A 15,078-nucleotide genomic window follows, 5' to 3' on the forward strand; every position below is an offset into this window, starting at 1 on the left:
ATTTCTGTCATAGTTCTCTCGAAGACGACTCATTTGTCTTCTCCAGGAAATCTCTCTTTGGGAAATCTTTCTTCAATAGCTTCTCTGTATTGTTGATGGTAACTTGTATTTATGTGTTTTGGGTGACTGACTTTAGATATGCATGCATGTTGCATGTGTGTGGATCTTAGCTGCCATAGTCTATGCTGTCATGGAGCTGCTCATGAAATTATTTACAGGTTTGACAAGCATACCCTTTTGTTTTGTTGCAGACACAGACTCTATTTGCAGGGGTGCAAACACAAGTCTCAATGGACATGCACTCAATGTGGTTGCGTCCTTGATTACCACACTTACCACACACTATGTCAGCCTTTCTGTAGGTTTCTGTATGTCAAATGTCACAACACTTAAAACACTGATTTACTACAGTTTAGTCTTTCACAGACAATGATTCGAAGTCCATGTAGACTCTCTGCCTTTGTGTTAGGAGTATGTACAAGTTAGAGCTGAACTCCAGTACCTGATGGTTGAAACTCCTTGCCTTAGGCCCTACGTAGAAACATCTTTCGACTACTCTGTCGAAGTCATCTTTTGCGGTGTCAACACTCAAATTCTGCTGATACGCTACCGGACGAGGTGGCACAGTGGTTAGCACACTGGACGCGCATTCGGGACGATGGCGGTTCAAACCCGCGTCCAGCCATCCTAATCTAGGTTTTCCGTGACTTCCCTAAATTGCTTCAGACAAATGCTGGGATGGTTCCTTTGAAAGGGCACAGCTGATTTCCTTCCCCATCCTTCCCTAGTCCGAGATCATGCTCCGTCTCCAATGACCTAGTAGTCGACGGGATGTTAAACACTAATCTCCTCCTCCTCCTCCTCCATGTGATACACTGTCATGAGTGGCTTGCATTTTCGTCACCCTTCACAGGCAATGATGTGCAGGTCTTTTGTTTTTCGAAAATCCTCTTGTGCTGTCATTACTACTACAACAGCAGTCTGAGTGGTTCTGATTGATTTGACATGTCGAATCTCTTCCCTGGGGTTTACCTTCTTGCTAATAGTCCGTCATACAGTTTTGATTTTCTGTCAATTTGACATGTAACACTGTGGCCTGTTTTGTTTTACCCTGTTTTATTCTTCGCAGCTCTTTCATTCTGGGCACAATTGTTAAGGCAGAAGTTTATGTGCTTGTTCTCTGACTTTATTAGTTAATTCCCTAATTTGTTTTTGAAAGTCTTGGTCCACTACACTGAATTCCCTATTTTCAGCCTCTAATCTTTCAGCCTTCTCTTGCTGAGTCTATATTTGTATGTCTTTAAATGGATTAGATGCTCTCTGTAGTTCAAATCTTAACTGCCTGTTTTCATCTTTTTGGCAGGCCAGTATTGTTTCAAGGGTATTTATTTGGAAAGCCGAAGGAAATACTCTGCCTTTAATGATGGTTAGCAAAACAGATTAAGCATGCTTAGCTTTTAGACCACTCCTATTTCACTCAGTATTTTGCTTATGGCTGTGATCTTTCGATTGGGGGCCATGAGCACTAGTTCTTCCATCATGTGAACTGGGGTATGATGTTGATGGCTTGAGCTAGCGTCTTACCCCATGCTGCCCTCCTTCTCCTGCTGGCCTCTGGTGTGGTGGTGGTGTTGCTTCAACTGCTGGAATCTGGGGTCGAGCATAGGCAGGCAGTTGTTTATCAACAGCAGGGAACACAGATGGTGGCCGCTGCTGCTGTAAATTGTAGGGTGTGGAGCAGCTGATGGCTGCTGACACATCTGATTCCAGTGCGGCTGGTGAGGGGCCATAGCACATAGCGTGGCATGGTGTGCTGCCACACAAGAACCGACACTGCTGAATCGCGAAACCAACATGCGCTCAACCAGTGGAAGGGCGATGATCTCTCAGTACAAACAGTGAAACAGTGGCACCGCACAAAAACACTATGAGTACTTTAATCACTCTCTCTGTTTTATATGCTGTACCTAATGAGTAAACAAGAAAGCACTATGCAAGAGAACACTCCTGGTACACATGAAGTAAGTACCACTGTCCATAATCAAATTTTTATCTAAGAAAACTGCATCGAAATGTGGAGCCACATCACTCTGTGACTGGCTCAGTGGCCATCTTGGCAGGGATGTGATATACATAAATCTAACACGAAACTGAAATACAGAGTGACAAAACATACACAGCACATATTTTTCAATTCCAGTTGTCATCAACCTCTGCTGTTATTGTCTCAGCATCACGTTAACACATTTTTCGCAGTGATTAGAGGTTGAGGTTAGTATTTGCCTGTAAATGTTCATTTTAGGCAATCTGCATTTAAAAAGGCACTGATTTGGCTCTGACATTGCCTGGTACATATTAGGTTTATGGTTCCTTGTAAGCACCCCCTTAAATGATTGTTGTACTCAACCAGTGGGGACATGATTTTTTAGAGCATTAGGCTTTATATCTTGCCATCTATAGTACAAGTTGCTATTTTTATCTATGTATTTAACATACAGGAGATCTCTATGCACTTTTTCAGCTAACAGCAATTCAACGGTCCTCACTAAAAGTCAGACAGCCCACAATTTGCTTCTCATCTTGTTTTCTCAATGAGGCTACTTGGACAAACAGCAGAACATGCTGAAGGCAGACTTTCTTCACTGGCGCATCAAATGATGACACAGTGGACAAATAATGATACCATTTTGCAAAGATGCTGCAATTCTTTGATAATCATCCGAAGTTCCTAGTGGATTTTCCTGCAGTAACTATTCCATCTGTCTCATGTCATTTAATTCATATTTTAACAGCTCAATTCAGTTTTACCCAAATGAGTTTGTCTTATAGTTCACCTGTCAAATGCAAAGTATTAGCTACAGTTTCCTTTCTACTTTATATACTGACTGATATTAATAAGAGCAATAATTGGTTAAAAAATTAGCCACTTCTCCTAACAAGGCTGCTGCAGCTGCTCCTTTATTTCTCACATTCCACTGAAACATCACACACAAATCACTGAGTAGTAGGATAAGTAAACTGCTAGCCACTAAAATTTAAAATTTACAACACCAGGAATGATATTTATAGCAAATAACAAAATTTTACTTATCATATAGCGGAGATGCTGAGTCGCGATAGGCACAACAAATAGATTCACACAATTATAGCTTGCGGCCATTAAGGCCTTTGTCAGCAGTAAACACACACACACACACACACACACACACACACACACACACACACACACACTCACGCAAACACAACTTGCACAAATGTCTGCAGTCTCAGAGAACTGAAACCACACACAGTATCTCCGCTATATGGTGAGTAGCAACTTTCCTTCTCTGGTATTGTTACAATCCGTAGTGGATTTTCCATTGTTCGAAAATTTTACTTATTTTATTATTACAGTATAGTGGGAAAAATACAATTAAAATTTTAGATGATTTGTGTGCATACAGGGTGCAATACGAAACACAAAATGCTGCAACATCTGACAAACTGAGCTGGGGCGCCAGCTACAGTCACATCATTTCATGCCACCTGAGTTCATCACTCTCAGTGGCTGGAAAGTGGTGGCAGGCAACCTATGATGAAATGTTTTCAGTGGGTTAGAGAGCTGGAAAAAGGGTTGGCTAAGGCTACATTTAAACACCCCCTGTATCAAGTTTGTTCAGGAAAGCACAGCCAACAGGTGAAAGTGCAGTTATGTTGTTGAACGTGTCACAGACCTCAAACCTAGGTCACATCCACTAGACTTATCAAGTCAGAAATGTAGCAGTCACTGTCCAAATTACCGGATATGTGAACCACAAGTGATTGTGTTGTGAGCCCAAAGACACTATGTGCTGGGGCCACACGTTTATGACGAATGCAATCTAGGAACGTCCAATCTCCAATGAGCCTTCATGCACAGATACAGATATTATTATGCAGTACAAAGACACTATGTGCTGGGGCCACACATTGATGATGAATGCAATCTAGGAACGTCCAATCTCCACTGTGCCTTCATGCATAGATACAGATATTATTATGCAGTACAAGGAACTGGGACTCGTTTAAGATGATGATGCGGTACCACTCCTGTGTCCCAATGTCGTCACTGGGCGCACTACTGTTCGTAGGTATCTCTCTGCTGCTATGTGAAGGGAACCTGATACAATGGTCACTGTGCTGACAGACCGTAGTGGCCCAGATGCTGTCACATTGTTTCTAAGAATACTTGTCTAGCTACAAATGTGTCCATTTCCTGAATCAAAGTACGTGACATAGCTGTACTCTCCTTCACAGCTGAGCAACAATGCACCTCTCTTTTCGGGTACTAGTTGCTCGGAGCCATTAATATCTTATGTGGTGTTGAACACAACCCTTCTAAACCCATGAATTCTATATCCTTATGGTGGTTGCAAGAACCTGCTCAATGCGACCTTCAGTATCATGGAACAACAAACCGCACCCTTGACAGGTCTCAAGCCTGCTGCTGCAGAAGTCCAACATATGCTGGTAGAAGTTCTTCTTTCTTACAGATGGTGTAATAAGATCTTCTCACAAACAAAACAACATTCAAATGAGATTTCTGAATGAGAAACCCACTGCATAATCAATCTTATACAGTGTGAGGAAAAACTGTGTCACAAAATTTTAAACCTGGATAGCTGATGCCAGTAGGAACCAAAATTACTAATGTTGTGTACATTGACAACACACCATTTTTAAACTACAGAAACTTGGTGCCACCCACTCCGACTGGCCATGGGATTGACCTGTTGTTGTTCGTTAGTTGATGGGCACCACTATGGCGGATGGTTCACACATACAAACGTCCCTCGCCCCTTCACTGCCCCAATGTGATATGCACATATGTCGAATAGGTCACAGAGCAATCTCATGGCCAATCAGTGTGTGTGGCGGCAAATTTCTGTAGTTTAAAATGTTGCATTGTCGACATAAACAAAATTAGTAATTCTCGTTCCTACTAGCATCAGCTATCCAGGGTTAAAATTTCGTGACACAATTTTTCTCCACCCTGTATACACATTGTAGATGGCATTACTCTTACCCACCCTGTGCAGTTGTGCTGTAATGCCTGTGCAGTTGTGCTGCAATGCTTATCATTGTGATATCCTAGCAAATAGTAAATAGGCTAGTCCAGTTTCTGCCAGTTTGAAGTTTCATCTTTCTAAAAAGTAATGAAGAAATTTCTTAAATTCTGTAAAAGTGAAATGTTATATATTGCTACAAGTTCTTTTGTTAAGGCAGCCAGAAGTAGCAACCAATGGATTAAGTGAAATATTTAATATGATCTGTGACACAACAGGTGTGAACAACCTGGTAACTGAAACATAACATCAGTGGCAATTTTTTCAAACACACTAAGCTACAGATCACTCTGTCACCGTACAATTATGTAACTCACAACCAGACTGTCACCTACCATCCTAAACTAGACCTAGGGCTACATTATAGATCAATATGTCAGCAGAACCAGGAGTCTTTCCTTTGTTTTGCTTTCGCATTGGCCGACTTCTTTAGCTACAAACAAAGCTGTGAACATACGCACCAATATCTGACGTCGCGACACCTATTAACATTACGTCACTTGTCACTGGTATCGAATGTTCCTCTTGACCCCAACAGACTGTCAACAGTGAAAATGTGCTGGCAACAAACTCGCATCATCTGTCCTAACCATATGACCTCCTTATCGTACTACATCAAAAGTATCCAAAACACAAACAAACACATCGGCGAATTTAGCCTAACCCACATAAGCAGAGTTTGAGAACCGATGTTATCAATTACATTAGTTACACCTCTAGACAAACTATCTTACGAATTAATGGTCAAAAAGCGATAAAAACTAAAAACAGATTTTCCTTGGGACCTGTGATATTTTATATACAATTGAAAGTCTTGCACTTTTATGTCACAAATGTTGTTTGCACAACGGCTCTAAGCATGCACAATAGTTTTATCACTAGCTGTAGATTAGGACTATTAACTATAGCACCAAAATTTCAGAATCATGTAATTACGATGCCACGGCTACAACGGCCTCATTAAACTTTTCACGTTGTTATATCAATAATAAGCAAATTATTCATGCTGGGAAAATATCATTTCTTACACAGACAGAGAGGTCGCCGTTGTACAAAGTTTATTTTTCAAAATCACACGGCATTTTTTCGCATAAAATTTGTGCCATGCATTGGAGAAAGCTTGACGCTCCAAAAATACAGCCATTAGTTAAATGACCTTACATCAGATGCTTAAATCTAACAACACTGTACCACCACAAACATCCAAACTACACAAGCACAATAAACATATAATTGTTGACAAACATCTAAACAGATGAAGCCATAGATTAAATTGTCGAGACATGCAACCCAAAGATGAAACTTTCATAGGGTCTCACGTGCACTTGAAACTGGCACTTGCTGTTTAACGCCAGTTACCTTGCATATAAAAACATGTTATAGTAACTGATACAAAAATGATAAAGGGTTAGTGTCGACATCAATTGTTCCAGTTAAAATTAGAGTTTAATTCCTTATAAACACCAGGTCTTGGATTAAGGTCGATCCACACTAGACGTCAACGGACTGTCACGTCACGTCACCGTCCCATCAGGGTGTAGTCACACTTGACATAACGCTACGTCACTTCAGTACGCTGAAGTCTAGGACCGAACACTGAGATGTTCCATCCGCTCCTAGAGGAGTGAGACACGATGAAGTGAGACATACGCGTTGTCTGTTTATTACAAGAACTAAGCTTAATACAACCTCTGAGAATAATGTCTGCGAAACTTGACGTAGCAGTGTTTTGAAGACGGGGGAAGATTAACAACAACTCAGTCCCATGAAGCCTGTAACTCATAGGCACTCTCCCAATGAGCTGTAGGTGCTGTGACGACATGCTTTTATGATGTTAAGAGCTCCTATGCAATCTACTGGAAATGTCACAATTTCACAGTGTGATGAGGTTAGGTAAGGTTAGTGTTTAACGTCCAGTCGACAACGAGGTCATTAGAGATGAAGCGCAAGCTCGGGTTAGGGAAGAATTGGGAAGGAAATCAGCCGTGCCCTTTCAAAGGAACCATCCCAGCATTTGCCTGAAACGATTTAGGGAAATCACGGAAAACCTAAATCAAGCTGGCTGGAGACGGGATTGAACCGTCGTCCTCCCGAATTCGAGTCCAGTGAGCTACCACAGCGCCACCTCGCTCGGTACAATGCGATGAGCATGTCATAAAAAACACTATGGAGCGATGCCCTAGGAGAGGCTGGTGGAAGTGGAGATTGGACGAGGCTCAGGATGAGGGTGAGATGGCATCCTGGTGGGCAGTAAAGTGACAGCACCTGGCAGTGTCTGGAGCAGAGATTTGACGCAGCTGTTTGTTGCTCGGAGCTCAGAACATAACTGCCTCTCCTTGGGCTGAGCGCCGGCTTAAGTACACGCCTGCAGAAGGATATATGCGTAGTATTACTTGAGCATGTGATGGTTGTTGTTGTTGTTGTTGTCTTCAGTCCTGAAACTGGTTTGATGCAGCTCTCCATGCTACTCTATCCTGTGCAAGCTTCTTCATCTTCAGAAACGCTTTCCTTGCCATTGCCAGTCTACATTTTATATCCTCTCTACTTCGAACATCATCAGTTATTTTGCTCCCCAAATAGCAGAACTCCGTTACTACTTTAAGTGTCTCATTTCCTAATCTAATTCCCTCAGCATCGCCCGACTTAATTCGACTACATTCCATTATCCTCGTTTTCCTGTTGTTGATGTTCATCTTATATCCTCCAGTCAAGACACTATCCATTCCATTCAACAGCTCTTCCAAGTCCTTTGCTGTCTCTGACAGAATTACAATGTCAGCGGCGAACCTCAAAGTTTTTATTTCTTCTCCGTGGACTTTAATACCTACTCCGAATTTTTCTTTTGTTTCCTTTACTGCTTGCTCAATATACAGATTGAATAACATCGGGGACAGGCTACAACCCTGTCTCACTCCTTTCCCAACCGCTGCTTCCCTTTGATGTCCCTCGACTCTGGTTTCTGTACAAATTGTAAATAGCCTTTCACTCCCTGTATTTTACCCCTGCCACCTTCAGAATTTGAAAGAGAGTATTCCAGTCAAAATTGTCAAAAGCTTTCTCCAAGTCTACAAATGCCAGAAACGTAGGTTTGCCTTTCCTTAATCTATTTCCTAAGATAAGTCGTAGGGTCAGTATTACCTCACGTGTTCCAACATTTCTGCGGAATCCAAACTGATCTTCGCCGAGGTCGGCTTCTACCAGTTTTTCCATTCGTCTGTAAAGAATTTGTGTTAGAATTTTGCAGCTGTGACTTATTAAACTGATAGTTCGGTAATTTTCATGTCTGTCTGCACCTACTTTCTTTGGGATTGGAATTATTATATTCTTCTTGAAGTCTGAGGGTATTTCACCTGTCTCATACATCTTGCTCACCAGATGGTAGAGTTTTGTCAGGACTGGCTCTCCAAAGGCTGTCAGTAGTTCTAATGGAATGTTGTCTACTCCCGGGGCCTTGTTTCGACTCAGGTCTTTCAGTGCTCTGTCAAACTTTTCACGCAGTATCGTATCTCCCATTTCATCTTCATCTACATCCTGTTCAATTTCCATAATATTGTCCTCAAGTACATCGCCCTTGTACAGACCCACTATATACTCCTTCCACCTTTCTGCTTTCCCTTCTTTGCTTAGAACTGGGTTTCCATCTGAGCTCTTGATATTCATACAAGTGGCTCTTTTTTCTCCAAAGGTCTCTTTAATTTTCCAGTAGGCAGTATCTATCTTACCACCAGTGAGATAAGCCTCTACATCCTTACATTTGTCCTCTAGCCATCCCTGATTAGCCATTTTGCACTTCCTGTCGATCTCATTTTTGAGACGTTTGTATTCCTTTTTCCCTGCTTCATTTACTGCATTTTTATACTTTCTCCTTTCATCAATTAAATTCAATATTTCTTCTGTTACCCACGGATTTCTACTAGCCCTCGTCTTTTTACCTACTTGATCCTCTGCTGCCTTCACTACTTCATCCCTCAGAGCTACCCATTCTTCTTCTACTGTATTTCTTTCCCTCATCCCTGTCAAGTGTTCACTTATGCTCTCCCTGAAACTCTTACAGCCTCTGGTTTAGTCAGTTTATCCAGGCCCCATCTCCTTAAATTCCCACCTTTTCGCAGTTTCTTCAGTTTTAATCTACAGCTCATAACCAATAGATTGTGGTCAGAGTCCACATCTGCAACTCGAAATGTCTTACAATTTAAAACCTGTTTCCTAAATCTCTGTCTTACCATTATGTAATCTATCTGATACCTTCTAGTATCTCCAGGATTCTTCCATGTATACAACCTTCTTTTATGATTCTTGGACCAAGTGTTAGCTATGATTAAGTTATGCTCTGTGCAAAATTCTACCAGACGGCTTCCTCTTTCATTTCTCTCCCCCAATCCATATTCTCCCACTATGTTTCCTTCTCTCCCTTTTGCTACTCTCGAATTCCAGTCACCCATGAATATAAAATTTTCGTCTCCCTTCGCTACCTGGATAATTTCTTTTATCCCATCATACATTTCATCAATTTCTTCATCATCTGCAGAGCTAGTTGGCATATAAACCTGTACTACTGTAGTAGGTATGGGCTTCGTGTCTATCTTGGCCACAATAATGCGTTGACTATGCTGTTGGTAGTAGCTTACCTGTATTCCTATTTTTTTATTCATTATGAAACCTACTCTTGCATTACCCCTATTTGATTTTGTATTTATAACCCTGTATTCGCCTGACCAAAAGTCTTGGTTGTCCTGCCACCAAACTTCACTAATTCCCACTATATATAACTTTAACCTATCCATTTCCCTTTTTAAATTTTCTAACCTACCTGCCCGACTAAGAGATCTGACATTCCACGCTCCAATCCGTAGAACGCCAGTTTTCTTTCTCCTGATAACAACATCCTGTTGAGTAGTCCCCGCCCGGAGATCCAAATGGGGGACTATTTTACCTCCGGAATATTTTACTCAAGAGGACGCCATCATCATTTAACCATACAGTAAAGCTGCATGCCCTCGGGAAAAATTATGGCTGTAGTTTCCCCTTGCTTTCAGCCGTTTGCAGTACCAGCACAGCAAGGCCGTTTTGGTTAGTGTTGCAAGGCCAGATCAGTCAATCATCCAGACTGTAGCCCCTGCAACAACTGAAAAGGCTGCTGCCCCTCTTCAGGAATCACATGTTTGTATGGCCTGTCAACAGATACCCCTCCGTTGTGGTTGCACCTACGGTACGGCCATCTGTATCGCTGAGGCACGAAAGGCTCCCCACCATCGGCAAGGTCCATGGTTCATGGGGGTAGGCATGTGATGATGTGGACGTAAATTAGTATCCATGACTGCATGCTGTGTGCTGCAACTTTCACGCCACTTAGTGGCGAGATGGACACCTACAGGCGCTGTGGCGACTGCTGGCGGCTTGATTGTACACACTGCTGTTTGCAAAAAGCCTGTGAAGCATACACGTAAATGTTGTGATCTGAATATGCAGGGTGCAGCTCTGCAGACTCAACAGAAAGTGAAGTTATGAGACTCAAGTGATAGAAGGCCTACGGTATCGGAATTGAGGAACTAACTACGATAAAGAATATTAATATCCATAGAAAAATCATCTACATCTATGTACAATTTCTGCTAACGACTATGAAGTGCATGGTGGAGGGTACATCCAACTGTAGCATTTATTAGCACTTTTTCCTATTCCATTCACGCACGGAGGGCAGTAAAAATGATTGTTTATTGCCTCTGTGTATGCTATGATTAATCTAATCTTCTCCTCATGATCCCTACGAGAGCAGTAGATAAGGGATTCAAATATATTCCTAGAGTCATCATATAGAGCCAGTTCTTGAAACTTTACTCTGAGACTTTCTCAGAATAGTTTTCATCTATCTTCAAAAGTCTCTCAGTTCAGTTCTTTCAGCATATCTGTGATAAATCCAGTTCATGTCATTACTAAATGCTACACCCGGGTATTTGCATGAGTTCACCAATTCCTGCTATGACTTTATGATATTATATTCATAGGATACAAAGCGTTCTTATTTTATGAATCGCACAAATTTACGTTTCTTGGCATTTAAAGCAAGTGGCCAATCTTCACACCACTTTGAAATCTTCTTAAGATCTGCTTAAAAATTTGTGCAGCTACATTCAGACTGTATGTCACTGTAGATAACTGCACCATCTGCGAAAATTCCGAGGTTGTTATCAATATTATCCACAACATTAACATACAAAATGAATAGCATGAGACAAAACGTATGTCCCTGTGGTACACTTCCCTGTGGCTCACATGCAGTTGTTTCTATATATATATATCGAGCACTCTCCATCCAAGATAACAGGCTACGTTCTCCCTAGCAAGAAATCCTCAATCCAGTCACGAACCTTGTCTGATACCACATACCATCGTACTTTTGACAATAAGTGTAGGTGTGGTACTGAGTCAAATGCTTTTCTAAAATCAAGAAATACTAAGTCTACCTGACGGCCTTGATCCACGGCTTTTAAGGTGTCATCTGAGAAATGTGCGAGTTGGGTTTCACATGATCGATATATTGAAACACATGTTGGCTGGCATGGAGGAGATCATTCCATCCGAGAAATCTCATTATGTTTGAGTTCAAAATATGTTCTAAGATTCTACATCAAATAGGTGTCAAAGATTTGAATGGCAGTTTAGTGCATCATTTCTGCCATCCTTCAAGCAAACATGTGTGATTTCTGTATTCTTCCAGCTTCCGAGCTTTACTCGAGGGATCTACTTTAGATCCGCCACAAATTGTGTATAGACCCTGATAGGGATTCCATTCGCATTTACTGTGAATGGTTTTCGTTGTTTCTCAATACCCCTGACACAAACACTTATTTCAGTCATGTTTGCAGCGCTATGAGGATTAAATTGGGGCATTTAAATGGAGAGTTAAGCATGTCTGTCTTCACTTTGCTGAACTCAGTTTCAGTTCCTGTCTCATTTGCAAGTAACTGGACACTAAGTTTGGTGCCACTGAAGGCTTCACATACGACCAGGATTTCCCTGGGTATTGTATAAGATCTTTCGACAATATTCTATATGGTAACCATTGAAGGCATCACACATTGCTCTCTTGACTGTCAAATGCGTTTCATTCAGTATCTCTCTATGTATAGCTCTAGGCTTTGTTTTATACCTATTGTGCAATTGTCGCTGCATCTTTAGAAGTTTCTTTAGAGGGACTGTGTACCATGGAGGATTCCTTCCATCATGAACTATTCTGCTGGTTACATAGCACATGTTATTGATCAGTTTTTTATGGTAAACTGCTGAGAAGTAAAAAACATTTCAGAACACCGACATTTATTTGCTAGTGAAATGTACAAATACAAACACATCAAACAATATTTATAAGGGAATAAATAGAGCCTGTTTACCTCATTCATTACGTTTTTTGTTATTAACAGATTACAACATAAACAACCATGTTTTTCTCCTTCATTAAAGCTAAATTTTTCATTTACAATGTTATTAAATAAAAATGGTTTCATCACTTTACATTCTTATTTATACAGTGCAGGCATCAGCTCTGCCCGGTTATTGTAAAAGCTACATCTTTTGTCGTTTTCAAATATTTGATTTCGGTATTGAAAGGACACTCAGTGAAAAAAATATCCAAACCAGCATGGAACATTTGGAGTTGGACCGAAAATAGGCAAAATAATAAAAATAAACATTAAGAAGGGCAAAAAGCACAAAATAAACTACTATAATAGGTGTGAGAGCGGCGAAAAATGGTCAACTTCCGATTTTAGCTGATGACGACACCGTCAAAGCTTTCTTCCTGATAAATCTTGACAGTGACGGCCTGTGTGAATGACGCCATTTGAAATGCATTGCAGAATGTTTTGATGTGGCATAATGTGGCGTTATGGCAAACATGAATTGGTCCTTAAGCTTGATATTTATTTTGCAATAATATTGTGTCATTATACTATGTATGAGGCCAAGAATGCCACAATATTACTGTCCAGTATTTATGTACGGGACATGTGTGTAGCCCAGATGTGAAAGCCGCTAACCACATGACAAGAGAACCAGAGATAATCGCGGAAAACTCGTCCCAGCCAAAATATTAAAGTCAAAGACCTCATTTCTTTTTCAAGAAACAAGTAAATATAGTTAATTACTCGGAGTTAATGGCTGCGATTATGTCTTATACATTAAAATTTTAAGTGAAATATTGACTTAGAAGTTTTTTCACACTATTTATGTAGTTAGCAGGTTTTGCAAACGTATCGATCCAATTACGAAACAAACATTCGGTTGCCAAAGACGCTATTCGGTGATGTTTTGGGAATGACAGGAGAATGGAATTTTATTGTTGAAATTATAAACAGAATACGTTTGATTTCAAAGAGAAATCTGAAAGTCATGCAAAATTGGCATTGAACTACGATGGTGACTTTTACTACTTTATTGGATTTGGGTCATAGAGCAGAGTTTTGAGCTGAGATACATCACAAAGTATTTGGACCTTAGCCCCAGCTACTGTCATGTGTAGATTGGTGGAATGACTGTTAAGTAAGTCCATAATGGTCACAGCATGGTACAACTCTTCCACTAGTTTATCATAATCTAGTTGTAGTGAAATAACACTGACTTGTGACAGGTGGTCTGTGACTATGTTGTCAGTAACATGTAGATGATGGACATCTGCCACATATTGCAAGATGACAGAAGAGACGAGGACTAACGCCTTTTGAGGGGTGCATGGTGTCTTACCCGTGGCTTGTGATCTGTATAAATAATAGTGTGTCTTCATTTAATATCTTCTCTAAAGTATTAGACTGCTCCATTGACAGCAAGTAATTCACTATTGAACATGGACTATTTTGACTGTGAGGCCATGAACTTTTTGATGAACAGTGAAAAGGTTGTGCTTCACTTGCCACTGTTTGTTGTAAGACCTATGACTGAATCACTAGCGTCAGTTGTGACAATGAGTTGTGCATTTGGGTGTTGGGTGGGCCAAAGTGGTCGCTTTTGTGTGACAATCCTTGGCTAGTGTGAATGGTTCATGCATTTCTTTTTTTCCTTGCAAATTCAGCCCAGTGAGAACATCAATGAGGGGAACTTGTATTGCTACTGCCTGTGGCAGTAATGCCAGTAAAAATTTACAGTGCCTAGAAAGCAATGTAGGTCATTATAATTCTGTGGAGTTGGAAATTGCTTAATTAGTTCGGTTCATTCTAAGGTGGGTTTGATCCCCATGGAATTTAATATGTGCCCGAGAGAGGCCACTTTGGCTTTTGCAGTCATAATTTATCCTTGTTTATGACTATGTCTCCATACTGGAGACCAGTGAGAACTTACTCAATCTGCTGTTCATGGCTGAATGGAGTTAAAGAAAACATTGGAATATCATCTAGATGAGCATAACAAAAGTCAGATTTGAACAGAACACCATCAGTGATCTGCTGTCAAGTTTGAACTGCATGAATAGTAATTCAAAAAGTCTGAATGGTGTGATTATTGTGATCTTAAAGATGTTGTCCAGGCTAATAAGTATTTGGACATAAGATTTTCAGCAGTTGATGATGCCAAAAATATTGGCACCCATGAGGGAGTGTGTGAAGACTTGAATATTTGGAACTGAACAACTGTTGTGGATCATTCGAGCATTGAGAGCACTGTAATTCCCGAATAGTCTCAGGGGACTGTCCTTTCTCGGTACAAATTTTATTGGGGAAGCCAACAGGCTGCCTGAAAAGTGAATTATCCCTGACTAATAGATCATAGATTAACGCTTTTGTGGCCCGTAAGTATGGTGATGGCAGCCAGCATGCTTATTGCAGATGGGCGGACCGAGGTTTGTGAGAATTCTGTGCACTGTACTGTGTTACAGATGGCACATTGTTTAATTTCCACTTACTAGCAGTTGGGTGGGGCATAGTAGACTTGTTTGACATGTGATAGACGTGGCCGAGTACACCGTACTGACCTTGTTTCGGATCGGTGTGCTTAGGGTTATTGACTG

At 40.8% G+C, this 15,078-nt stretch overlaps 1 protein-coding gene across 1 annotated transcript in view; it reads right to left on the reverse strand.

Moving 5' to 3' along the window:
* The window catches only part of LOC126188156 (glutamyl-tRNA(Gln) amidotransferase subunit B, mitochondrial), a 130,460-nt gene extending 124,108 nt beyond the window's left edge, over positions 1-6,352 (reverse strand). Inside the window, exon 1 of the mRNA XM_049929667.1 lies at positions 6,113-6,352. Coding sequence (XP_049785624.1) covers positions 6,113-6,228 — 116 coding nt within the window. The 5' untranslated portion in view covers positions 6,229-6,352. The remainder of the gene's footprint in view (positions 1-6,112) is intronic.
* Between the last annotated feature and the right edge of the window lie 8,726 nt (positions 6,353-15,078).

This window comes from Schistocerca cancellata, chromosome 5, assembly GCF_023864275.1.
Source record: "Schistocerca cancellata isolate TAMUIC-IGC-003103 chromosome 5, iqSchCanc2.1, whole genome shotgun sequence".
In the NCBI taxonomy this organism is placed as follows: domain Eukaryota; kingdom Metazoa; phylum Arthropoda; class Insecta; order Orthoptera; family Acrididae; genus Schistocerca; species Schistocerca cancellata.